Below are 26629 nucleotides of genomic sequence, written 5' to 3'. Positions count from 1 at the left end.
TCGGAGAGAGCTCCAGGATGGAGGACAGAGTTACAAGACCACCTTGTCACCAAAATATTTCCTCTATCATTTCCCGGTGTCACACATTCCAGGCAGTACAAAACTGAGCCAGAATGAGGCACTCCCCTGGGAGCCCCAGGGGCGGAGCATGTACAATTATTGTATTTCCATGTAATATGCAACAAGGCATTTCATTTTGAATCTTCAAAAAATTATTAAATTCAATTTCTGGAGCTGAAAAAAAAACCCAAGATGATGCTTTCCTAGGAAGTGCTTGTTAGATTCATGCGGAATTTTGACATAACGTAGAGATGGTTACTCTTAAACCAAATTTCTTCTCTCACTTAGAATGAATAGGCAAGGCTTGTGCTTCCCATCTGGCATCTATTCTGGTGAGAGTCCTTTGATTGGCAAAAACTGGGCAGCTGGTGACACAGCCTCTTTGGGAAAAGTAGCTGCCACCAATCCCCAAGGGGGTCCCCACACAGTCACCCCTACTGCATGTGCACAGCCCCACCTGACAAAATGGGCAGACTATCAACTTGGGTCTTTTTTTTTTTTTTTAAGCTCCTCAGTGATCACAATTAAAAAGCAAAATTAACAAATATTTCAAAATAGTCAAGTAAGGGCACCAGGAAGTCAGTCTTATCCCAGGAAAAAGTCAAGATGCAAGGCATGAAGACCTGAGCACCCCTTTCCTTTATCTTGGAATTTTAATTTGTTTTTCATTAAATAGTTTTTGTTCTGTTTGGCCCTCTATGCTACGAATTATGGCTTACTTACAAAAAAAAGGGATCCCTCACTTTTTAGGTCAATTCTATTGACCAGTTGGTAACCTCTTTTCCTTTCACCTCATTCCAGATAGGTGATCTCTTGCTGGCCACACCGGAGTACTGCCAGAGCCTCTACTTAAAGCAGGAACAGAGTACCAGGGCTTGGACAGCGACCACCAGCTGCAGTGTTCCTCCTGAACCCTGCAAACAGGGCACTGGAGAGGCAAGGACTGGGGAAGGGAGGCTGAGAGGTCTCCAACAGAGAGGGGCACACGTGGAGAGCCTTGCATCTGACAACACCTGAAGAGGCCACAGGCCAACCTGGGTGCCCTGGGAGGCAGAGAAGTCCCTTGAGATTCAAAGTCAGAAGTCATTTGTGTCCCCTGATATGAGGGAGAAGTGAATGTTCTAGGTGGCAGTTGTCAGGAGCCTCAGAGCACAGGGTGGGGGCAGGGCCATCAAGTAGGGGCGCAGCTACCGGGCCCCGGGGGAAAGAGGACGCGCAAGTTTCTGTTCTACTGCACCTCTGGTATGAGCTGGAAGAGCGCGTTAGAGAGCAGCGTTCCAATGGACAGGGCGATGAAGTAAGTGAGCACACGGCTGAAAAATGCTTTCTCCGTGCACGGCAGGACGAGGACTCCCAGGAGAGAGGCCAGGTTTATCAGTGAGACACTGAGGAAGCCAAAGCCCCACACTGTGGAGGAACAAGAACAGACGGGGGCCTCCATTACTGAAGGTGGGGGTGCTCTCGCTGCCTGGGGCGGCCCGTTCTCAATTCAGCTATCATCAGGGCAGAGGGTACGAGCCCGTCAGTACATGAGCGGTTGAGTCCATCTCTTGCTGGGTGCTGTGGAGAAGCCTAAAAACAACCCAGCAATGTCGCTATCAAAAGAAGCTTGCCTTTTAGATGGAGAGGCAAGTGAAAACAGAAAAGTTAAAAAAAAAAACCCACAGAAGTGAAATGATGATAGCAGGAAACAATGAAGGCAGCATATGCTAGTTACCAAGGGGTGGGCAGCGTACATCAGTGTGACAGGATTTCAGAGGGGCAACCCAGGTCCGCGGGAGTCACGAACATTCATGGACCATGGTGTGTTCACTGCGGCTAGAGCAGAGGTACTGGGCAGGGTGGGAGAAAGGATGAAGTGGGCTGGGGGCAGCTAAGCTAAAAACAACAACACAATAACAACAACAACAAAAACAAGTCCACTTGTCCCTTGTAGTTTCATTAAAAACAAAAATGAAAAAATAGCTCCCAAAACCCAGGCTGGTCCAAAAGCCCAACACTGAACATTCACCAGCCAGGCCACCTGGTCTGACAACACGCTGAAGCAGTCATGGGAGCACAGAAGGTATCAGTGTAATCATCAGTCTGATTCACTCCCCTAGTGCTGATGAGCTGGTCACTGGTAGGACCTTCTGTGAATGGCACCATCCTGCAGCCCCAGGTCCACGTGAACATGAGCACAGTCCCAGGCCCCTGCCTCCCTATTTCTGCTCACCTTCAATTGCACTTGGCTTCCCTTCTTCCGTCTGCTCATTCTCCTCATTCTCCTGGTTCTCGGAGGAGCAGGCTTGTGAATCCAGCTGCTGGAGGATAGTAGGGCAGAACTCCTGGAACTCACGCCTTCCAATCCGTGACTGGGCACTGAAGTTGTGGGCAGCAAAGAGGTCTCCAGAACTAAAGCACTGAGACAAAGTAGGAGAGGCAGGAAGCCTCTCAGAACCCAAAGTGACACCTCGCCCCTTGTAGCAACCGACTCAGCCTTCCAAGAGGAAAAGATAGAACCTGTCCAAATCGTGGGCAATCTGTAAACTAATCTCTAGGAATGAGAGCAAGGTAGTCCCTAAACTTGAAAAACTGATAAGTAACCTCAGAGATCAGCCACACAGTGAAAGTCACACACCTTACACACACCCATTCATACAGGGCTTCCCAGGAGGTCTGGAAACAACTGAATTCCAATCTTGGTGACCAGGGTGTGGTTTGTAGAAAATAGGATTCTACTTGAATACCTGAAGATACAGCTTCATTCAGATACCAAATCTGGCTGCACATCACAATAGCCTGAGGAGCTATTATATTAAAATGCAGATTCCAGGTACTTCTCCAGAGCTGTTACTGAGCACTGGCATCTAAAGAGGAACATCAGCCCCCAAGACCCTATACATGGTGTTGTCTCCAGCCTGAAGAACGTGCTGACAGAGATTAGAGGAGGAAAGAAGGAGAATCTAAAGATTCAGTGTATCCTAGAGCAAGTACGGGCTGGCCAGAGGACATGAAGGCTCAGCCCCTTTGGGAAGCGTTAGGTTAGTATACTCACATGCCGTTCCTGTGAAACACTGCAGTTTTACTTCTAATTATACTGTATACACTTACACAATAGTCTTAATCTGAGGTGGCTTTACATGGGTCTGTCTCTAACAGCCCTCTGGGTGTGGTGACAAGTGAGAGCTTCTGGGCCTACAAAGCTGAGGACTGGACTGTGGTGACCCCGAGCTACTGCTGCTGTGCCAAGGGGCCCTGTGGAGTCGGTGTGCGAGAGCCGGTCAGGGCAGCCTTCTCACCAGCTCAGATATAACACGTGCCTGCGGTTCTGCATCCCGGCTGCCTGCCCCCTGGCTCTGTGCCCTCTCCAGACTGTTCTCCTTCAGGCTGAAGCCCCCGGACGCCTAACGCACGAAGCTCCCTTGATTCCTCTAGCATACACTCCCCTCCCTCTCTCATTTCTGAATCCTATGAAGACTTTCCAGCCCATAGAATTTAACACTTCATGCTATTATCAGATGACTCTGTTCTCAGTTGGTTAAGCTCCCCATCGTGACAGCAAACTCTTCAACATGACTCATTTTTCTCTTTCTCACAGTGCAAGGAACAAACCAGATATATAAAGACACTGCTGGCTGACTTACATTTGGCTGCCACAAATAGCCTCAGACTAGGATTAGCAAACATGATATGGAAGAAGGAACAAAGAACCCAGAGCCAAAGGACCTGGGTCTCAGTCCTGAGCTCTCCAGGCCTCACCGTGGGACCCTCAGTATTGCCTTCTGAACAGTGAAGACTTTCCACCTGCACCCGAGGTAGTGCAAGGCTCTCCTGGGACCGCAGGCAAAGGGCCTTGTACACTGTAAGCCCCACGAGAAGCACTAGCTGTCGGGGAGCTCTGGCTTCCAGTGGCTCCAGTGATTCCAGGCAGCTGCGAGGAAGCTTGTGGAGGGCCCAGAACCCCCACCAACAGCTCCCTCTGGTAAGGGCTTCAAAACAGCCACTTGGGAGGGCAGGAGGCACTGCTGGGGGACTCGGACTCACTGACCCAGACCACATGGGGAAGGAGAGTTGGCCCCTCTGCTCTACCATCAAGGCTCGCCTGCCCCAAGCTGCTTGGGCTCCCCATGCCTAACTGAACTGTGACCCTCAGGGGGCAGACAGTGCTCAGCAAAGCCGGGAGCCTTACCGTTGAGAGGTTCCTCTGTCCCTGCAAAGGCTGGGTGACATTGTCCCGGCCCACGCCCACATCCAGGTGGTTGAGCAGGGCTTTCAGCTCCTGCAGCGTAAGGCTGTCCCCCTCCCCATATCGGCGCAGGAGGTCCTGCAGAAAGGAGGCTGCGCTGATGGCTGGAGTCCCCGTGGACACAGCATGAGCTTCAGGAACAGCAGCACTCCATACACTGAGCAGGGTCAGTAGGAAGCAGTTAAGGAAGGCTGGGGGTAGCAGTTGCATGCTGGCAGAGAAACCTGTAAGAAGGAAAGGCAGGTGAGTGAGAGGCTCCAGAAACTGACCCTCTCCTCTGGCTTTCCTAACGGACGTGGCAGCCTCACTCCAGACAGCCTTCTCTCCCACTCTGACTCTTTACCCTTCCCTAAAGTCTCTGCCAAGCTTTTGAGCACAACACTTCTTTTCAAAACATGAAATAAAAAAATAATAAAATGACAAATTCAAAAGCTTTGACTAAACTTACACGTAAAAAAAAGTAAAAAAAAAAAAAAGACATGGTTATGCTTAAAAAGTTTTTATCTTTTAGAGATTCAGAAATAATCGTGGATTAAACAATATCTGGAATTCGCTTCAAAATAACAAAGGCAGGGATATTTGCATTGGGAACATAGTCGAGACACAATCAGGCATCAGGCATGAGTTAACAACTCATGAAACTACTCAATTAGATGAATGGGGATTTATTATCCTATTCTACTTTTTTTAAAGGCTCTATGCCCAACGTGAGGCTTAAACTCACAACCCCGAGATCAAGAGTTGCATGCTCTTCCAACTGAGCCAGTCAGGAGCCCCTATACTATTCTACTTTTGTACATTGGAAATTTCTCCAAAATAAAAAGTTACCTTAAAAACAAAAAAAGACAAAAACCAGGGTGCCCAGGTGGCTCAGACAGCTAAGCGTCTGACTTTGGCTCAAGTCATGATCTCCAGGTTCATGAGTCTGAGCCCCACATGGAGCTCTCTGCCGTCAGCGCTGAGCTCGCTTAGGATGTCTCCCTCTCTCTCTGCCTGTCCCCCACTCATTCTCTCTTTCTCAAAAACAAACATCACCGCCCCCAAAAAAACCCACAAAAACCCTACAACTAAAAGAGGGGAAAAATATAGACCAGGGGAATAAACACACCATCAAACATGACAAAAGTTTGTTTCTATACTGCCTAAATTAGAGAATAAACACAAAAAAATACTGAGAATTTCTTGTTTGTTAAGAATAGAAACTTAAAGGGGCAGGGAGATGGGCAAAACAGGTGAAGGGGATGAAGAGGTATAAACTTCCAGCTGTAAAATATGAAAGACACAGGGAGGAAAAGTACAGCTTGGGAAACATAGTCAGTAATTTTGTAATAACTTTGTATAGTGACAGATGGTGACTATACTTACCCTGGTGAGCACTGCGTAACGCATATAAATATCAAATCAATATGTTCCATTCCTGAAACTAATATATTGTATGTCAACTATAGTTCAATAAAAAATAATACAAATGTAAAAGATGGATAATGTTATATTGCTGCTTATTAAAACAGCAGAACATTAAAAAAAGACAAACCTGAATGTTAGTGAGGTTAAACAAAAGAGTAAAATACTGCTGGTGGCTATATAAATCATGAGACTCTTGAAGTTATATGATAATAAAAGCATTTTTTCAATTCTTTGAATTATTAAGTCTACCTTTGGAATTTATACTAACAGAAGCAATCCAAAAATTAAAAGGCTATAGGCAGAAAATTATGGTCAAACAAATTATATACATTTCATAGAATAGTATGCAGCTATAAAATGAAAACCATGAGTTTCATGTTAAGCCAAGAAGCAGAACAATTATGTAACAAAAGTCGGAAGTAAGAAGGAACAGGGAAACATTTTCTTTCGTTAATCTTTTCCTCAGTATAGTTATGACTTAATTAGTAAAACAAATACCAGGCAGGGAAAATGAGCCTGCTCCATCTAGATCCAGGAACCCCATCACTACAGGTGTTTCCACACCTTTCAGGCTCCCAGGGCCCGGGCACTCTTCTCACTGGATCACTCCACCTCAGGACCTTTGCTTGTGACAGAGGAGCTAGAACAGAGTGGTTAAGAGCAGGCTTGTTTGGTTGGCATCCTGGTTCTGCCACTTACAAGGGGTGTGGTCTTGGGCAAGATATTTAAACATTCTAGAGTCACTCACAGTAGTGACGCAGGGAATGTCTGGCTGGCTCAATGGAGTGATCTCTTGATCTCAGGATTGTGAGCTCAGGCTCACACTGAGTGTAGAGATTACTTAAACAAAACTTAAAAAGAGTAGTGATGCAGCTTACTCTGGCCTTTAGTGTCAGAAAGACCTGGCTTGAATTTCTGTACCACTGCTGGCCAGGTTAGTGACCTTGGGCAAGATACTTAGGCTCTCTCTACCTGTTTTCTCATCTATAAAATGAGTACACAACTCACTGGGTTACTATGAAAACTAAATGACATGAGCTACAGCAAGTCACCAAGTCCTGACCTACAGAAAGCATTCAATCAAATGTTGTGATTTGATTCTAATTAGCAGGGTTCCTCCACTTTGACTCCCTCCCAGCCCAGATACTGAGCTGCTAATGGAACTACTGGGAATATCCCTGTGGCTAACTTTACTCCAGCCCTGTAACACACACATCCCACAGGTCTCCCCAACAAATATACCAGGGGACATTCCAGGCTTTAGCGGTCACTTGTGGGGCATGCACAGAATCTGGAGACAGAAAAATATCCCTCTTCGATAGAATGTGCTTTGAGTCACACAAAGGGATGGATTAGCCATCAGCATAAATGGCAGTGTACCAGGTGTTATTTTGAGACTAACAATTCTCAAATCTACACTGAGAACCAGAAGTTAGGTTACAGTCAGCAGGTGGGATCTTAGGCTGAAATGGCTAAAATCTATTGTGCGAAGAAAACTGTCCTCCACCTGGCCACACTGTAATCTCTGAGGCATGTGTTTCACTATCAGAGTGAAGGTGAGGAAGGCCCTGTGGATTCAGCAAAGGAGGGCAAGGAGATGATGAGGTCAGCAGCTGGTACCACCAGCACCAACGCTGCTAAGCATGTGATAGTCACGGATTCCTTGAAGAGAAGCTGGGATGCTTATCTTCACCTAATAGAGGAGAAAACCCAGTTTCAGAGATTAGGAAAAAGAAGCCATAGTCAACAAGTAGATTAAATTTTTCGTGAACTGAAGCCAGTCTGAATGACGGGAAAGTCAGTGCACTCTGAACCACTTCCCTGCTGTATGGAGACCTGGGTCCTCTTGGAGGTCCGCAAAACCCTGCAGTTCTCTAGGCAGCTCTTCCCAATTTTATTTACTTATTTAAGTAAATTTAGTAATCTCTGCATCCAACGTGGAGCTTGACCTTACAACCCAGAGATCAAGAGTTGTGTGCACTACTGACTGAACCAGCCAGACACCCTAGCTCTTCCCAATTTCTATCAGCACCAACAAGCACTCCAAGTCCAGGCATAACATGCGCTGAATACCTGTGCAAGGGACCCCGCAGGTACATGTTAGAGGCCGGCCTGTGTTACAATTACTTCAACAAAACGATGGTCCCCACTTCAGCTGTATTTCTCAAATTTATCTGCAGCAACTTCAAAACATTCAGAATACACAAACACAAAAGCGCTTCAAGTGTGAGACAAGCCCACGTCACTTGGGCAGCTTTGCCTGGCTGGGCATTCATGTCAAAGTAAGCATTTACAAAAAGTATCTGTTGTCCACCAACCCTGCGGCCTTGTGGCTCCTTGGTGAGGCCAGGACAGCCTCCGGAAATGCATGAGCAGAACCTGCTACCTGACCCGACACTCAAGACATGACCCCCCCACCCCCCACCCCGCAAGAATCTAAAAACAACTAGGAGGGCAAGTTCAGAAGTCCTGGTCCAGGGATCCTGAAGTTGCTAAAGACACTTCAAATCCAAGTGACCCTGGCTTTTTGGCAGACACAGAAGGGGAGCTTTCTGCTCCAATGGAGACTTTTTTTCTTTAGCTATAAGTTATTCTTAGGGGGAAAAAAGTTTATAGAAGTTTCTCTGGAGGAAACAGGAGAGAGGAAGAGAACACATACAGGTCTTGAGGCAGCTGGGGGGTGACGCTGGGCAGGGGTCCTCACACTGTGGGCCTAGCTATGGGAGGAAGCCTGGATCTGTTAAGGCTATGGAAATGGGCAGGCCCCCAGGTGGACCCCCCAGTCCTCCCAGGGAGCCAAGCCAGCTGCCCTCAAGGACACCTTCCAGGAGTAGTAAGAAGAGGAAGCAGGGCAGGGCATGAAAACAAGCTGGAAAGAGAAAAAGGCTCGAATGTGCTCTTGGCTCGGAGGACCAGGCTCTCCCACTAAGAGAAGTTGGAGTTTCTCCACTCCTTTGTTCACTTGGCTTGGGTTCAAATAAGTAAATTATTTTAGTGCCTTCAGGCACCAGACCTAACCTTCCTAGGGGGAAATAAAAATCCTAAAAGAAAGTCAGCAAGAGATGATTGCTCTCAGACCCTCTGTGAACTTCAGGTTTCCTTACCATCTTGGAGGCTCCTGAATTAGAAATTCCACATGCCTGCCATCCCTTCACTGGGTCCAGAAGTAGCTCATCCTAAGAATGGCACTTCTGTCCTGTGGACAAAACTGCCGTACTCAACATGCTGCTGGTTATCCATGCCCACCTTCTGTTAGGAGCAAAAACACTTACTTCTAGTTAGAGCAATGAAGCAGCAACTGATTATGACACTTGGTGCAGAGGTTGGACACGGGACCCAATGGGCCTGGGAGTGCCAGGCCTTCAAACATTCACTCCCTTTCCTGACCACCAGCTGGCAAGAGAGCCTACCGTTCTCAGTCTTGGAGCCCTCTGGGCTGCGGAATGAAACATGGAAGGCTGAATGCTCCAGAGACAAACATGAGTAAGGAACAACTGTTTCCAAGGCCACTGATAAGCCACAGGAATTGGGTGACCGATGTTGTCTGTAAACCCACTCACTTGTACCTATTCTGTGCCCCTCAAGGCATGGGGGATGTGGGAGCACAACAAATTATAAAGCTAGAACTCTTAAGCTGAAGCCTTAGCTGCAGGTCGAAGGGAAGCAATCAGAGGCAGGGAGATCTCAGTTGGGTTTTTACAAAGCTCTTTACTTAAAATTGAGAAAAGGTTGATTGTCTATACAAAATAAAGACAGAAAGACAGAAAGAAAGACACCAACCGTGCAGGTTGGAAGAGTGGGAGGGGAGGTATGGCTGGAGGGAAGGAGAAGTTGTGGTGATAGATATAATGGCTCCCCAGAACCCTTTGCCTCACTACTGCCTGGCCTTAGTGAATCACTCTAAGTTTCCCGTCAATGGTCTTCTCCCCCACCTAAAATACCAAGGATGTCAAAAGAGGTGTCTAGCTCTCTTATGTTCCTCATGGGGACAGACAGCAAGGATTCTGAGGGACCTGTGACCGCAGTAATTCAGGGCTCCAGGCCTGTGAGCACCAATGTCCCAACTGGCTACAAGGCCATTCCCCACTCCTCCGAGGGATCTTCCCCAATCAACTGTTCACTTCTATAGAACACCTCCAAACAGGTGGGTCTTTCTCCAGTCTGTACCCCTCACCCCATTCTAAGGCTGTGACCTGTCAGCCCAGGAGGAATGTCTCCCCAGGGGACACTCCCCACTAATGGTTAACTATTGCAGATGGGTCCAGGTGAGTCAAGGGGGCAACATTCCTGAGTCTCCATTAGAAGAGATGTGCAAAACCCTGACACTTGCAGACAAAAGACAAAGCTATGGGGAAAGGAAGAGGAGGGGGAGGTCTTGAGGAGTAGCCAGTTCCTCCCTGCCCCCCCCCCCCCCCCCCCCCCCCCGTGTTCAATCTTCACGGGTCCAAGTACCCAAGAAGTGTTACTTCTGGCTTTAGCAACAGAAGGACTCTAGACCTGGTGTGAGAAGGCCAGTTTGCAGCAACTCCAAGCAATGCACGGAGCTCACTAGATCTGCTTCCTTAGTTCGGAAAGAGGAAAATAAACCTGCAGAGTTTTGAGTATTAGTATGAAGTATATCAAAACATGATATGAAAATAAAGACTTCTGAGTTAAGATGGAGAAATGAAATAGTATCACAATCTTCCTTCTCCTGATCATTGACATTTGAGTACAAAGGAGCGCCTGGGTAGCTCAGTCAGTTGCCTTCTTGATTTCACCTCAGGTCATGATCCCAGGGTCATGGGATGGAGCCCCACTGTCTGACACCATGCTGAGTATTGAGTCTGCTTGAGATTCTCTCTATCCCGCTCTGCTCCTCTCTTTCTCTAAAATTTAAAAAAATATTTTTTTTTAGTAAAACTTCAGGGAAAAAAAAAAGATACCAACAGCAACCAAACATGGAGATGGGCATACAGTAACTTGAAAACCAGAGGCAAGTTGGGGCGCCTGGGTGGTTTAGTCAGTTGAGTGTTCGGCTTCAGCTCAGGTCATGATCTCACGGTTTGTGGGTTCGAGCCCTGCCTCGGCTCTGTGCTGACGGCTAGCTCAGAGCCTGGAGCCTGTCTTTGGATTCTGTGTCTCCCTCTCTCTCTGACCCTCCCCTGCTTACGCTGTCTCTCTCTCAAAAATAAACTAAAAAAAAAAAAAGAAAAACAAGAGGCAAGTGAAGAACTGCAAGGGGCACCATCCATGGCTTCTCTCCTAGGCCTGACCCAGCCCTCACCGCAGCAGCAAGGAGCCAAATATCTCACTAACCTCCCCCAAATCTGCAGAGGCAAACAGCTGCCAATTATTTTTCCTCTTCAGTTAAGGAGTAGTGGGAAAAGCTGCTGGGAAACAAACAGGTGACCCTGGAACGAGAACAATGAGACTCTCCTAGAAGGAAATCAGGGCCCCAAGGCCACATACTGAACTGGGGACATGATCCAATTCCCAGTGAGCATTCCTCCCCCTCCAACAGAAGTGGAACACACCTCCTGGATACGTGGGCTGAGCCACGCCACAGGGCTGCTACCCAAACCTGGAATCTGGGGCAGAACCATCTCCCCCACCACATCTCCTCTGCACACTCGCTACAGGCCACAGAAAACAGGTCCTGAATCCTGGCCCTCAGCACTGCTGTCCTTGCCATGGGGGTGGGGGTGGGGGGCAAGCCAGCCTCAACGCAGTGGGAAGAGAGTCTTATTTTAAAGCTGACAGACCCAACGGCACTAGCACGAACACGATGACAACAGCAGGCGAGCCATGCAAAAGACAAAGATGTCAACCCAAAGTAAAACATAAGTCCAGAGAAAACAATTCCTCACAACCGCTTCACACTGCAGAATAACTCAATTAGAACATTCATGCAACAAAACCAGAGCCCAAGATGAAATTATAAAACAAAATGAGATCAAAGGGAATGCCAGCTTACTTTAAAAAAAAAATCACTAAAGAACCAATAAATAAATTATCATGAACAGAGAACAGAATTCTGCCAGTAATTTAAAATAGAAACACTGACAAAAGAAGGTCTGAAATAACCACAGTGAATGGTAGAAGGAAAAAACAGATTAAAACATGGAATGAGGGTGGCTAAAGGTGATTGAGCGCCCAACTCTTGATCTGGGCTCAGGTCATGATTTCATGGTTTGTGGGACTGAGCCCCATATCAGGCTTTTCGCTGACCGTGTGAGGCCTGCTTAGGATTCTCTCTCTGCCTCTCTCTCTCTACCCCTCTCCCCCATTTACACTCTGTCTCTTAGCATCTGACTTCGGCTCAGGTCATAATCTCAAGGTCCGTGAGTTCGAGCCCTGCATCAGGCTCTGTGCTAACAGCTCAGAGCCTGGAGCCTGCTTTGGATTCTGTGTCTCCCTCTCTCCCTGCTCCTCTCCTGCTTGTACTCTCTCTCTCTCAAAATAAAAAATAGGGGCACCTGGGTGGCTCAGTCGGTTGAGCGACCGACTTCAGCTCAGGTCATGATCTCACAGTTCGTGGGTTCCAGCCCCGTCAGGCTCTGTGCTGACAGCTAGCTCAAAGCCTGGAGCCTGTTTCGGATTCTGTGTCTCTTTCTCTCTCTGCCCCTCTCCTGTTCACGCTCTGTCTCTCCACAATAAATAAATGTAAAAAAAATTTTTTTTAATTAACTAATTAATTAAAAGTAAAATTAAAAAGCAATGAGGAGCACACTTGACTGGCTCAGTTGGTGGAGAATGTGACTTTTGGTTTCAGGGTGTGAGTTAAAGCCCCATGTTGGGTGTAGAGATTACTTAAAAAAAAAAAAAAAAAACAGGGGCGCCTGGGTGGCTCAGTCGGTTAAGCCTCCAGCTTTGGCTCAGGTCAGATCTCACGTTCGTGGGTTCGAGCCCCGCGTCGGGCTCTGTGCTGACCGCTAGCTCAGAGCCTAGAGCCTGCTTCCAGTTCTGTGTCTCCTTCTCTCTCTGACCCTCCCCCTCTCATGCTTTGTCTCTCTCTGTATCAAAAATAAATAAAACATTAAAAAAAAAAAACCTTAAAAATCTGATGCAGAATGCTGAACTTAAAGACATCTTCAGGGAGCCTTGGTCTGATAAGCATCTGACTTTTGGTTTTGGCCCAGGTCATGGTTTGTGAATTTGAGCCCCTGTCAGGTTCTGTGCTGACAGCATGGAGAATGCTTGGGGATTCTCTCTCCCACTCTCTCTGTCCCTTCTGGGGACCCTCACTCACCCTCAAAATAAATAAATGAACCAAAAAAAAAAGGACATTTTTCAAGCACCTCAAAGAAAATTTTTCCCCAAAATTATTTTACTACAAAAATTGATACATATAAAACTTCTCTTAAGTGCCAGAAAATTCAGACTGCCCTCATCTTCCCCAGAGCAACCTTATGTATCAGAAGAAAATGCAACGATGTTTACATCATTGAGAGAGTGAGGGAGAAACCCACGGATATTGTTCCCAGCCAAGATGTCACACAAATCTGTAAGGTAGAAATTTTCAAGCATGAAAGATGTCAGAGGCTTTAGTGTCCTTCCCAGAATGAAAAAACGGGAAAATGAAATTAGCTAATTAATAGTGAAATAAAAATAAGGAGCACAGGAATACAGGAACCATGGTAATGCACTGATGGTAAACGTTAAAGCCCTTCAAAAAAGAAATAAAGGTTGAGTGTCTGACTCGACTTTAGCTCAGGTCATGAGCTCTTGGGATTGGCCCGGATTCCAGCTCTGTGCTGAGAGCTCCAAGGCTGCTTTGGACCCTCTCTCCCTCTCTCTGAGACTCCCACGCTCAAAACAGCAACCCTCTAAAAACAAATAAATATCAAACAACAACAACATGGGATAATCGCTACAAGACAGTGCTATAGAAGAGTGCTATAGAAATAGACAAATTTTCAATAATACTATAAAAAGATGAGCCTGTGTGGCTCAGTCAGCTAAGCATCTGGCTCTTAACATTGGCTCAGGTCATGATTTCATAGTTCGTGAGTTCAGGCCCTACACAGGGTTCTCTGCTCTTACGGTGGGGAGCCCATCTGAATCCTCTGTCCCTGCCCTCTTGGCCCCTTCCCCACTTGCACTGTCTCTCAAAAATAAATTAAACATTTAAAAAAATTGTGTGAGGTGCTAAACATTAAAAAAACAAAAAAGATGAGAGGGCTACTGGGTGGCTCAGTTGAGAAGTGACCAACTCTTTATTTTTTTTTTTTAAGTTTATTTATTTGGGAGAGAGAGAGAGACAGCATAAGAAGGGGAGAGGCAAAGAGAATGCTGCGCTTGCTCTCAAGATAACAAACTTAAAAAAAAAAGTGAAAATGCTAATGTTCTCATGTTTCATAACAGAGTCAATAAATACTATCTAAAATGGGTAATTATAGGGGCACCTGGGTGGCTCAGTCAGTTGAGCAGCTGAATATGTCTTGGGTCATGATTGCATGGTCAGTGAGTTTGAGACCTGCATCAGGCTCTCTGCTGTTAGCACAGAGCCCGCTTTGGATCCTGTCTCCCTCTCTCTCTCTCTGCCCCTCCCCTGCTCATGCACTCTCAAAAATAAACAAAACATTTAAAAATACAAAAATAAATAAAATGGGTAATTATAGATATGACTCACAAAGTTTTTTTAAACCTCCTTTACAAAATAATCTCTTGATGAAAAGCATATTTCTTTAAAACTTAATAATTCCTTTAATTCTGCCACAGTTTTTTTCTTGTTATACTCAGGGAAACGTTAAATACTTTTTTATAAGATTATTTATTTCTATCTCCATGTATCCATGAGTATGCCTACAGGATTATCCAGAATAGAATTCATTTAATAGTAGTGATGACTATGAGTGGTGAGATTTGGAGTATTTATTTTTATTTTTTTACTTCGAATCACTGATGGGAGGTGGAGATACGGCAATACAAGAAAACGCGGGTGGTTATTTTTATAGTCATGGGGTTAGGGAGAACTTTCTAAGTATGGCACAAAACAAGCAACCTGTAAAAGCAATGATCAATACATCTGACTACAAACATTGCCCCGTGTTCTATAAATGGACACACTCCCAGTATTCGTGGTCAAACCAGTAAGGATACAGTGGTCTGTGTATGGACCAACAGACCCACTTAGAAAACCAGCCGTCTCACAGCTTGGTCCTCAGGTAAATCCCGGCCTACTGGCTTTCTGTAGGTCAAAGAATTTTGAGAAAAACTACCCAGTCGGCAGCCCTCCCCACCCACCAAATGAACACAATTCAAGAAGCCACTCTCCTCCAGGGCAAGCTGAAGCCCCCTCCCCAGTGCAGAGCAAACACTGTAGCCAGAAGGAAGCCTCACCCAAGAGGCCCAGGACTCAAAGGGCCTATTCTTCTGCCCCCTCCGGCCTTCCTCTTTCTTAGCTCTCCTATAAACCCTAAAAAGACGTCTCTTCTCTTCTCTTTTCTTCTCTCAGCTCCCACTACCAGGTCCTTAGCCTCAAGCTTTGGCTCAACCAAGGCCACCTAGGGTGGGAGATTTCTGCAAACAGTACAGGAGGTCTGGGAACAGGGAGGAGGGTGGTGTAACCTAGAGGCAGTGCCTTATTTACTTCCCCCAGGAAACCCCTTCGCTGGGAGGGGCAGGATTAGAAAACTACCCCCCCCCAAAAAAAAGTGGGGTCACAGAAGCAGGAAACAAAATTAGAACCAGCAGCCTGCTGCTCCGTGTCAGGTAATATTTACTGAGCCCCCACTGTGTGTGTCAGTGCCTGTGGGAGGGAGACCCAGAAGGGCAGAGCCTGAAGTCAGGGCCCAGCACAGACAGCTGGGGTGGGGGTGGGGAAGGTGGCTGGCCACTGATTTAGCCACCTGCTGAGCCCTGAGTAAAGGAAATGACAGCCAGGCCCAGAGGGCTGGACCAGTGGGGAAGAGGGGAGTGCATTTGCCAGGCTCCACAGTTGGGCAGAGAAGTCTTCCAAAACTAACTAACTGAGTCACACAGCCTGGGGAGGATCAGCCAGCTGGGGCTTCCCCGCCAGAAGCCAGGACAAGAGTCACTGCTGTTCTCATCATCCGTCCATCACCACTTCCCAGACACTCAGTTGCAAAATTCTGACCTGTTGTCCCTTAAGTCCACTCCTGTTTGTCAGGCCATGGGGCCCGGCATGTGGCTTAGGAAACATTGTGCTCCCATCCACCACTTATGTCACCTGCTTGGAGCAAAATTCCCCGACCTGTTATTCAAGGTCAAATACATAAGAAAAATATATGATCTAGTGGCCAAATTATCACACAACATAAGTTGGGCAGACCTGGGTTCCAATTTGGGGCCTGCCACATGGACACTTACCATGTGTCCCCAGCACCATTAAGCAATGAAACGGTCCACCTTGCAGGGCACTTTGGTATATTAGAGAGCTTAAGGGTCACAGCTTTAGGTCTGCTCCTTCTGTTCTGTCCCATGGAGCTCTCAGGCCAATCCCTTCACCCAGAGCTGACTCTTGCTTATTCTCAGAAGGCAGCTCAATTATCTCTTCTTCCAGGAAGCCGTCTTGGACTAGTCTTTGGGGACTATTTTCCAACTCCTCTGGACTCCTCATTATCTGGTATCCCAGGGATCCTTCCCAGCAGGTTTTTTTTTGTTCCTTGAAGGCAAGGAGGGCCCCCTTTTTAGCCCTTCCCAGAAGACAGTGCCCAGACCACTGCTGGGCCAACAAGGAAGAAACAGAATTTCTGCTGGAACGCGTGGAGTCGTGGCCCCTACACCCTGACAGGAACAGGGAACTCAGTGCTTCTTTCCAGAAACATCCCGTCGCCCCCACCTGAGCCCTCAGACACCGTCTGAAGTCCGTGGCCAACACCACTTACTCTCTTCCAGACTAAACAAGCCACATTCCTTCCATTTCAGTTATAGGCATTGAACTAAAAGCTACCTGCACCCACCAGACTCAAAAAGTGAGTCCAAGAATAAACTTATTCAAGAAATATTCATTTCATGCTGGCTCCATAACAGGAATAGCACTAGGTACTGGGGATGCCTAGTGCCTGTCCTCACAGAGAAAGGAAAGCAAACAATTCAACAACTTACAAGAACAATGATGACAAGGTTTACCTGTTGTTCAGGATTCAGTTAAGCAGTTTAAGCAGAAAAGGGGTTTGTGTATCATATTAAATGGCTTAGAGAATCACAGGAAGAGCTGAAGAAACACTGCAGGTGGAGGAGCTACTCCCCCAGTCACAGTGCGGAGACGGACCACCAGGGAGCAGCTGCCACTGTCGCCATCAGGTAGCAATGGCATCGAGAAGCTGCCTGCTCCCAAATTATGTCACCCCTGCCACGGTCTAACACCAACAAAATGGATGCCCTGGGGTCCATCCTGAGGAAGAGGAAAGCCACACACTTAAGGCTGAATCGTGTGCAGCTAATCGGCAAACCCAAGTCACAATGGCAATTTTAGTGCAAGGATGCCTGGCAAGTTTTTGATTCCCTACTACTGGCGGGTTGGATCATCATTTATTATCCAAAGTAGTGTGCTTGATGAAAAGAGGCATCATTAATAAACACAGGGGGAGAATAGTATAAACCACAGGGTTGCCTGACCATGGACGCCTGGTGAGGAAGCCAGGGCACACCACTCACCATAGATCAGGACAAGGAGTACGGGAGGCTATGGAGAAGACAGCAGGGCAGTCAGATCTAGTGTCAGAGATCAGAGGAAGCCTGCATATTATTAAAGCAGAGACATGAAGGACATGTAAAAGCAGGCCAGGTAACAGTAAAGGGGTTAGGGGTGAGGTGGAACGTTCCAGAATGTAGCTGAGTTTGGAAAGACTTAGTGAACACAGTGCATGTAAGGACTTCAGAGTCCAGTGGGGCCTAGGCAGGGACAGAGCCTATCTTTGCCCTGAGGCCATGTTAAGGTGACTGGACCTCATCTGTGATCAGATTTGTGGTTTTAGTTTATCAGCCTGACCGCAGTGTGGAGAAGGGGCTCAAGGTGGTTAAGAATCGAAGCTGGGGGACTGGGAGGCTCTCTGGCGTCCAGCTGGGAGAACACACAGCACTCAGCTTGGTCTAAAGAGCCAGGCTCCTCTTCCCTGTTTCAGCACAGCCTGGGGTGCTTCCCCTGTTGCTGCTGGCCTCGGCTGCTGGCCTCGCGGTTTTTCATCAGAGAACTGAATAGACTCCTCTCTAGCAGCTGCCAGGGGAGGAACAAGCCACATCATTGTCCCCATAACAGAGCGAGTTCAAGAAGACCAACCCACCTACCACCATCATTTCCTAAATCAGGCAGTCCACAAGGCTGCTTAACCGTCCTGCCGTCACAGGAGGGCCATGTGTAACTCCAACTCCCTGGCAGCAACGCAGTGGGCAGCATTTGCCACCAAGGGCTCTGACTAGGAGTCTCTTATGTTGTCTTCTTCCCAAAATGGGTTCAGAATTATACTCTGAGCCTCAGGCTCCGTCTGGGATGTGAGGTGGGCCCTTTCCAGACAGTGAGCCTTTATAAGACCCTGAGCTACAGCCAGCAGAGGCATGCTGGGTTTCCCGGGTGCAGTGAAGCTCTCTCTACCAGAAGCCAGGTCCTAGGCAGCTCCAAACTCGTCTGCAGGAGCCTATCTTTGCCCTGAGGCCAGCTGCTCCACCCACCCCTCCCCTTCACTGTCCTGCTGCACCACTAGTTCAGCCTTCACAACCCTTCCATCCTCAAGCCAGCTCAAGCCCCCCACTCCTCCTCAAAGATTCTGGCCATGCCAATCTCTGCAGCTCAGATGCTGAACTGTGTGTGATTTCTCTAGAAAAGTGGTTCTCAAAGTATACTCTCTGGACCAGCAGCATCACCATCAGCTGGGAACTTGTTGGAAATGTAAATTATTAGCCTCACCCAAACTTGAAACAGAAACTCTGGGGTGGGGCCCAGCAACCTAGTTTAAGAAACCCTTCAGGTGATCTCCACACATCCTAAAGTTTGAGGACCACTGCTCTCAGAGCAAGATCTAGAGCTTTCATTATAGTTCCTGATTTCTTCAAAGAGGGCAACCTCGTTCTGCCCAGCTACTGATCCTGCACATGACCAGAGGGCCCAGTAGGAAGGCACTGGCTCCACCTGGGGCCTCAGATTTCTCAGTGACCATTAAAATAATTCATTCTCAGCAGAATAATAAATGAGCCTTATTTTCATAAGAAAGGGGATTCTTGGGGAAAAGAATGAAAAAGCCCCTATTTCCAAATTGGGGAAAGTGGCAGGAAAGGGAGGGACACTGAGTAATTACATTCCTGAATCATAATTCCTCAATTTTCCCTCCCACTGTCCCAACTGACCACATGGCTCATCGCGGGCCCAAGGTTACTGGCAGTCACCATCTGATTATTGAAGCAAATTTTTACCACATCCTCTGCTTCCTCACTGTGAGCTTCGCCACGTGACCAGAATGCCCCTCTTCTCCTGAAGAGAAACCAGTGCCACCCACAGCTTCATGCTGTCTGCTTACACACTCTATCCCCTTCCCTCACCAGCTCCACACCATCTTACCTGCTGCTAGAATGCTTCCGTTTGGTGCTCCCCTCCAGCCTACAAGCTCAGAGCTCAGTTCTCTGCCTATAGTTAAGAGTCTGCCTGTAGTTAAGAGTCCATGCAACTAGGCTCTATCTTTTCACCATAACCCGTTTTAATTACTCTGTGGCTGGACCCTGGGTTCCACCCAGAATGCCCTGCCCCTGCCCCACTCTACCCCCGCACCTCCTGTCTCTGCAACCTACAGGCTAGGACGTCTGATTAACATCTGTTAGAAACATCTGTCAGAAAGTCCACATGTGTGTCAAGCACTTTCTCTGCAAGGTATGCAGGGCCTGGATGTGGTTTAAAAAAAAAAAAAAAAAAGGATGACCTGCAGGCCAAAGTTTCATCCCTGACCTACCCCAAATCCTCCCCAGCACAGGCCCCACCACCCCTGTCTGGATGATATCCTCTCCTAGGACAGGCTAGTTCTAATGCTTTCAGCTAACTTCCCAGGTCTTTCATAACAGTCCTGGGTTGCTAGGACCTAGAGAAGTACTTGCATATTCCCTTCAATTGGTCCCTTCTCTGCCAGAGCTCTAGAGGGGCTGTCAAGAGCACACACAGATGGATTCCAGAGCATCAGCAGTCAGGTTTCTGGCTCCTATCACACTCAGATACAGACCAGGGCCAACAGCTCCTCCTCCCCAGGTTAGAATACCCTCAAGACTGTGGGTATGGAAGCAGTCTGGGCATTGCGGTACAGAAGTGACTTCCTATTTCCACTTGCCCTTCCACTCCCCTACCTCCTATAAACTGCTTACCTATTAAAAAGGGATCAACATTCTGACCAGACTTAAAGGCTTACCCCTCTCTGGCCAACCCCAACCCCAATGCCAAGGGGCAATCAGATGGCCTCCTGGAAAGGGTTTCTGATTTTAGCTTGCAATTCAGGCATGCTGTAGGTTGGGTGACTTTCCACTCCAAACAGGAGAAAAAAAGGGAATAATTCTTAGGGCAGTGCTGTTCACAATAACAAAAGCCTTGGAGGCAACCCCAAAAGCCCATCGGCAGGAGTGGATGAATAAACTAACCAATTCTCACAATGGAATAACAGACAACAAAAGTGAGTCAGCTCCACTACATTAACACTGAGTGTACTTACAAGATGTTAGTAACAACTGCCTTGTGAATACCACTCATTCTTCCAGACCTCTCTCCTACAGGAAGATTTGGAGGGACTGTCTGAATCTGAAGACACTACACTGTAAACTGCCTGAGGTTAAGAGCCCATTCCAGTTTTCCTTGTAAAGCCCATGAAGCACAGGGAATGTGAGTGGAGGAAATGTTGAAATGCTGGCCGAAATGAAATGAAACGTCTTACCCAGCCTTCCAGATTCCACTGGGCACCTACCCCCAAGCTGTCAGTCCTTTCTTTTTTAAGTATAACATACATACATGTAAAGTCTCCAAGTCTTAGGTGGATAGCTCAATGAAAGAAGTCATCCTTTCAAAGTAAAAATCTGGGACGCCTGGGTGGCTCAGTTGGTTAAGTATCTGGTTTCGGCTCAGGTCATTATCTTCGGGTTCGTGGGTTCATGCCCCATGTCGGGCTCTGTGCTAACAGCTAGCTCAGAGCCTGGAGCCTGTTTCAGATTCTGTATCTCCCTCTCTCTCTGACCCTCCCCTGCTCACACTGTCTCTCTCTGTCTTTCAAAAATAAATAAAAATCTTAAAAAAAAAAAGTAAAAATCTGACCACAGCTTTAAACCCTCTGATGGCTCTCCAGTACAGATGGAATAAAACCAAAACTCCTTTCCCTGGCCTATAAGTCTCTGTGTCCTCTGGTCCTTGCCAATCCCATTGATGTTTTTTTAAACATTTATTTATTTTTGAAAGAGAGTGACAGATCATGAGCAGGGGAGGGGCAGAGAGAGAGGCACACACAGAATCGGAAACAGGCTCCAGGCTCTGAGCCATCAGCACAGAGCCTGACGTGGGGCTCGAACCCACGAACTGTGAGATCATTACCTGAGCCGAAGTCGGTTGCTCAAGTGACTGAGCCACCCAGGCACCCTCCCCCCGCCATTGACATTTTTGAGGCCTCTCATTCACCAGGGTCCAGCCAACTCAGCTTTCTTTCTTTCCCTTTAACATAGTATATGCATTATGACCTCAGGGCCTTTGCACTTGCCGTTCACGCTGCCTTGAGTGCTTTCCCTAGATTTTCATAGGTCTCAGTTCAAATGTCACTTCTACAAAGTAGATGACCATGTGATTCAAAAGGGGGGAAAAAAGCTCACATCCAGTCATTCAGAATCCCAAAACACAGTTTTAGTTTCTTCTTAGTGTATGTTATTACCTATAAAAGCCTTCCTTCTCTTGTCTTCACTGCATTATTTTCAGTCTCTTACTACTACAGTGTAAACTCTACAGTGGTGCAGACTCCAGGTCTATGACCCTTCCAGAGGGTGGAGGAATGAGTGGCTGGCACTAAGTCAGCCCCCAAAGAATACCTGCTGAATGAAAGTATTAGCTTCTCTGCTGCCAATTGTATTGTTCTTTGGTCTCTATCCACAGTTGAACTATTAACCTTAGGGACTAGACCCCTTCTCCTGCTGCTTACACAGAGATTAAGACCCCTAGAGAGCCAGAGAAGTTTGTCTGGAGCTGGAATATAAAACATAAGGTAGAGAAACATGAACTGCAGTGGGGGATCCAAGAGGAAGGTGTTGGGAGAAAAGCAGGCACAGGCAGGCAGCCTCCCTTCTCTGCAACCCCCGTAGACAAACATGCTGAGGATGGGCAGCCATCTGATAATCCTGCTGAAAATAACACATTAACTTTTCCCTCAGGGCAGGGGAAGAAAAGGAACTAAGGAAACTCCACAAGTACAGGCTGTTTCTAGAATTTCTCAGCTGCTGATGGAAACTGTGAGTCTCAGCCTAGTTGCACATAACCTCTCAACGTGCCAACTGCACACATCCAAATGCAGGGGGAGGGGCTCATGAGCGGCTGCCAAGAGGGAGTTGTGTGAGAACAGTCAAGGTCACAAGCATAATCTGGCCAGCAGGGCTGTGCACACACCTCAGTTTGCCCATGGTCAAGGCCTCTGCTGTGGGAGGCATCCCCACAGCATCTGCTAGATGTGGGGTGGCTAAGCAGGGAGGTGCAGGCCTGGGACACCATCTCTGATCCTAGGGCTGGTCAGGTTACTCCAGCGGCTACTTTGGCTAGTGGCCCAAGTCTGGAGGAGTGGGTGACTTTGTACTTGTTGCATCTCTCTGGGAAAGGTGATGACAACAATCGTGGCTTGCTGCCGCTGGAAACTAACCAGGGGCCTGGTATCCTGAGAACTTGCCTGGCCTCTCATATGGAACATCTCCAACACTGGAGAAAAATGGTCAGCACTGAAACATATACTTGCCAATCAACGTCACCTGGGCCTGGGACTGCAGAGCACGGGACATGCCATCATGAGCAGGGGGAAAGAGGTGGCAAGGGATTTCAGGGGCCTAAAGCCTCTAGCTCATGCCCTGGAGGAAAAGCAGAGCCAGCTTTCCCAGGACGACAGGGCCCCACCTCGCTCCAAGCCTCACGCTCCAAGCCTCACGTACCCTGTGCTCTAAGAAAACTGGCGTCCACAGGGCTGGCTGGGAACCCTCTGGTTTCCAGGAAAGGATGAGAGGACCCAACAGTTCGGCCTGCTCCCCGTGATTTACAGGGCTTTCTTGACTAGCAGGACACAAACCAACCCTACCCGCTTTTCTCACAAACCAACCTTTCAGGCTTCCAGTAAAAAAGTGAGAAAAAAAAACAGCTGTTGGGTCTGTCCTGCTCTCCCCCTCTCGAGGACAGCTCAGCAATCCTGGGGCAGGGGAGGTGGTGGTGGGGAAAGGCCCTCAGGTGAGCTGACTGCCTCTTCCCTAACCTCCACCTGGCAGCAGGGCACACCAGAGAGGCCCTAAGGGAAAAAGGGGGTCTTCACAGAAGGGAAGGAACCAGTGAGATCCAGGAGCAGGTTGTCCCCCAGAGTGGCAGTTAGCAAATATTTATTAAGAACTTACTATATGATTTTCTAAACCACCCTTCTGAAGGTTTAACTACTTTAATACTCCTAATATCTGTGTATAAAAAGGTCTGTTTCCTAAGATTCTCACCAACGTTGACTATTAAAATAGTACTCTAGGGGCACCTGGGTGGCTCAGTTGGTTAAGTGTCTGACTCTTGGTTTCAGCTCAGGCCACGATCTCACAGTTTTATGGGTTCAAGCCCCACATCAGGCTGTGTGCTGGCAGTGCAAAGCCTAGAGCCTGCTTAGGATTCTCTCTGTTCCTCCCTCTCTCTCTGCCCCTCCCCCACTTGCATGGTCTCTGTCTCTCTCAAAATAAACATAAAATATAGTACTCTATCTTTGCCAAATAGGTTAAAAGCCATTCTTTTAATTCTTTTAATTTGCATTTCTCTGATTACTAGTGTGGCTAAACATATTTTCAGGTTTATTAACATTTATATTTCTTCTTTCACAAACTGTTACTCTCCTTTGCCCATTTTTGCTGTGATTCATTCATCTTTGTTTTCACTGGTGTATGTAAGACTTCATTGATTGATAAAAATATTAACCTTCTGTCGTGTATTACAGACAACTTCCTAATTAATCATCTGCCTCTTAATTTTGTTCATTGGTATTACTGACAAAATAAAAAAATATTTTTTAATGTTTTTATTTATTTTTGAGAGACAGAGAGTGAGCAGGGGAGGGTCAGAGAGAGAGAGAGAGAGAGATACAGATTCCAAAGCAGGCTCCAAGCTCTGAGCTGTCAGCACAGAGTCCAAAGCGGTGCTTGAACTCACAAGCAGTGTGATCATGACCTGAGCCAAAGTCAGACGCTTAAACCGACTGAGCTACCCAGGCACTCCTGAGAAACTTTTTAAATAGAGGCAAAGTAGGGGCACCTGGGTGGCTTAGTCAGTTAAGCGTCTGACTTTGACTCAGGTCATGATGGCACGGTTTTTGGATTTGAGCCCCCTGCCGGTGCAGAGCCCACTTGGGAGTCTTTCTCTGCCCCTCCCCCACCTGTGTGCAGGCGCTCTCTCTCAAAAATAAATAAATAAACTTTATAACATAGAGGCGAAGTAAATATATCACGACATTTCCTTTAAGGTTTCTGCTTGGAAAATCCTTCCCCATGCTGAAATTATAGAAATATATACCTGTATTTCCTTGCACTTCTTATTATTATATGTTTTAGCATTTATTTTTATTTTTGACGGAGTGCAAGCAGGAAATGGGGAGAGAGAGGGGGACAGAGGATCTGAAGCTCCACAGAGGCTCCACAATGACAGCAGTGATGTGGAGCTCCAATTCATGAACCATGAGATCATGACCTGTGCTAAAGCCAAACGTGCTCAACCACGTACCCCGTGTATTTTCTTGCATTTAAAAAATTTAAATCTGTCCTCTACAATTTGATTTGACACAGTGTAAGAAAGAGAATCTAACTTAAAAAAAAAAAACCAGTTATCCAATATTGTCTATTCTGGGAGCGCCTGGGTGGCTCAGTTGGTTAAGTGTCCAACTTCAGCTCAGGTCATGATCTCACGGTTTGTGAGTTTGAGCCCTGAATCGGGCTCTGTGCTGACAGCTTGGAGCCTGAAGCCTGCTTCAGATTCTTCTGTGTCTCCCTCTCTCTCTGCCCCTCCCTGCTTGCATTCTGTCTATATCTCTCAAAAATAAACATTAAAAAAAAAAAAGTCTATTCTGTTTATAGACCTCAACCACAGAGTCCATAAAAGATAAAAGAACAGAGATAAAGTCCAATACAGGTGGCTGTTCTAGCTAATAAAACATGGGTGCCGTCTCTTTCCCTTCCTCCTTCCTGCTCAGAGGAACAGGCTGGCAAGTGACAACAAGAACAAAGTCCTACCTGCAAAAAGGATGGCAGAGCAGAAATGTACAGAGCCTGGGACGTTAATGGCAGCACAAGCAGGAACACAGGCCTCTTGTAGCTAAAAGCCTGATGCTTTACAAGTTATCTGCCAAACTGAATGGACTGGACTCACATTTGCGTCTAAACACCCCCGTCACTGATCCACAATTCTTTCTTCCTTAATTTTACAATAAGAATTGCTAGGATTTACTGTTGTCTGCTAGGCACCATGGCTCAGCAATTTGTCCTCATGCTCATTATAATCTTCTCAAGAAACTTAGTTACAATGGATCTACAGGACTTTCCTAATTATAAAAGGGTCGAGCCCAGCTTTGCTGAGGAGGAAAAGACACTGCCTGAAACTCCCTATTTTAGAAACAGAACATTTGCTCCAAATCAGACTGCAACCAGTAAGAAATAAAGTCATTATTTGCTAAATTCCTACACATACTGAGGTCTGGTTTTAGATGTTTCTATTTTGTTCCATTTACCTATCCTGTGCCAATGTCACCAAAAAAAGTTTTTCCTGATAAAGCAAGTCTAACTCCACTACTTTCTTCATTTTTTTTTTTAACTTTTAGAAGATTTTATTTTATTTTGAGAGGGAGTAGGAAAGAGAGAGAGAGGGAGGGGGAGAAGGAAAGAAGGAGCCTAGTGTGGAACCTGATGCAACTCTCCACCTCACTACTGTGGGATCATAACCTGAGCTGATATCAAGAGTTGGATACTCGGGCGCCTGGGTGGCTCAGTCGGTTAAGGCTCCGGCTTCGGCTCAGGTCAGATCTCACGTTCGTGGGTTCGAGCCCCGCATCAGGCTCTGTGCTGACTGCTAGCTCAGAGCCTGGAACCTGCTTCTGGTTCTGGGTCTCCTTCTCTCAGCCCCTCCTCCTCTCATGCTGTCTCTCTCTGTATCAAAAATAAATAAAACATTTAAAAAAAAAAGTAAAGGAGAGTAAAAAAAAAGAGAGTTGGATACTCAACCGACTGAACCACCCAGTCACCCCTAAAGATTTTATTTTTAAGTAATCTCTATGCCCAATGTGGGGCTCCAACTTATAACCCCCAGATCAAGAGTTGCATGCTCTGCTGACTGAGCCAGTCAGGTGCCCACTACTTTTTTCTTTAAATTGTCTTTGGCTATTCTTATACATTCATCCTTTCAGAAAAAAACTTTTTAAGTCATCTTGTCAAGTCCCAATACTTCGCTTTATGAATTCATCCTATGGAAATCATGCTGAAAGGGGGTACTCAGCTCTAAGGACTTTATAGGAGCATACGTTCAACAACATGGATCTACTGTCAACTGTCCTGGGCATAAGGAGTACAGCACTAAGCGAGATGGAAAAGCCCCTACCCTCACAGAGTGTGCATTCTTGCAGTACTTGTAATGGTATAAAGTTGAAAGCCATCTAAATGCACAATAGGGACGCCGGGCTGGCTCAGTCTGAAGAGTATGCAACTCCTGATCTTGGGGTCATAAGTTCAAGCTCCATGTTGGGTGTAGAGATTGCTTAAAAATAAAACCTTTAAAAATATAAATAG

At 46.9% G+C, this 26629-nt stretch overlaps 1 protein-coding gene across 1 annotated transcript in view; it reads right to left on the bottom strand.

The window, feature by feature from the left end:
* Positions 1–26629, bottom strand: part of SLC39A14 (solute carrier family 39 member 14) — a 45261-nt gene that overhangs the window by 8083 nt on the left and 10549 nt on the right. Inside the window, exons 2-3 of the mRNA XM_029937364.1 lie at positions 4232–4512; positions 2276–2462 (exon numbers count right to left, since the gene is read on the bottom strand). Of these exons, the coding sequence (XP_029793224.1) occupies positions 2276–2462; positions 4232–4498 (454 nt within the window). The 5' untranslated portion in view covers positions 4499–4512. The remainder of the gene's footprint in view (positions 1–2275; positions 2463–4231; positions 4513–26629) is intronic.

Source organism: Suricata suricatta, chromosome 1 (assembly GCF_006229205.1).
Source record: "Suricata suricatta isolate VVHF042 chromosome 1, meerkat_22Aug2017_6uvM2_HiC, whole genome shotgun sequence".
In the NCBI taxonomy this organism is placed as follows: Eukaryota; Metazoa; Chordata; class Mammalia; order Carnivora; family Herpestidae; genus Suricata; species Suricata suricatta.
The sequence above is the reverse complement of the archived record's forward strand: the minus strand, read 5'-3'. Positions and strand labels throughout refer to the sequence as shown.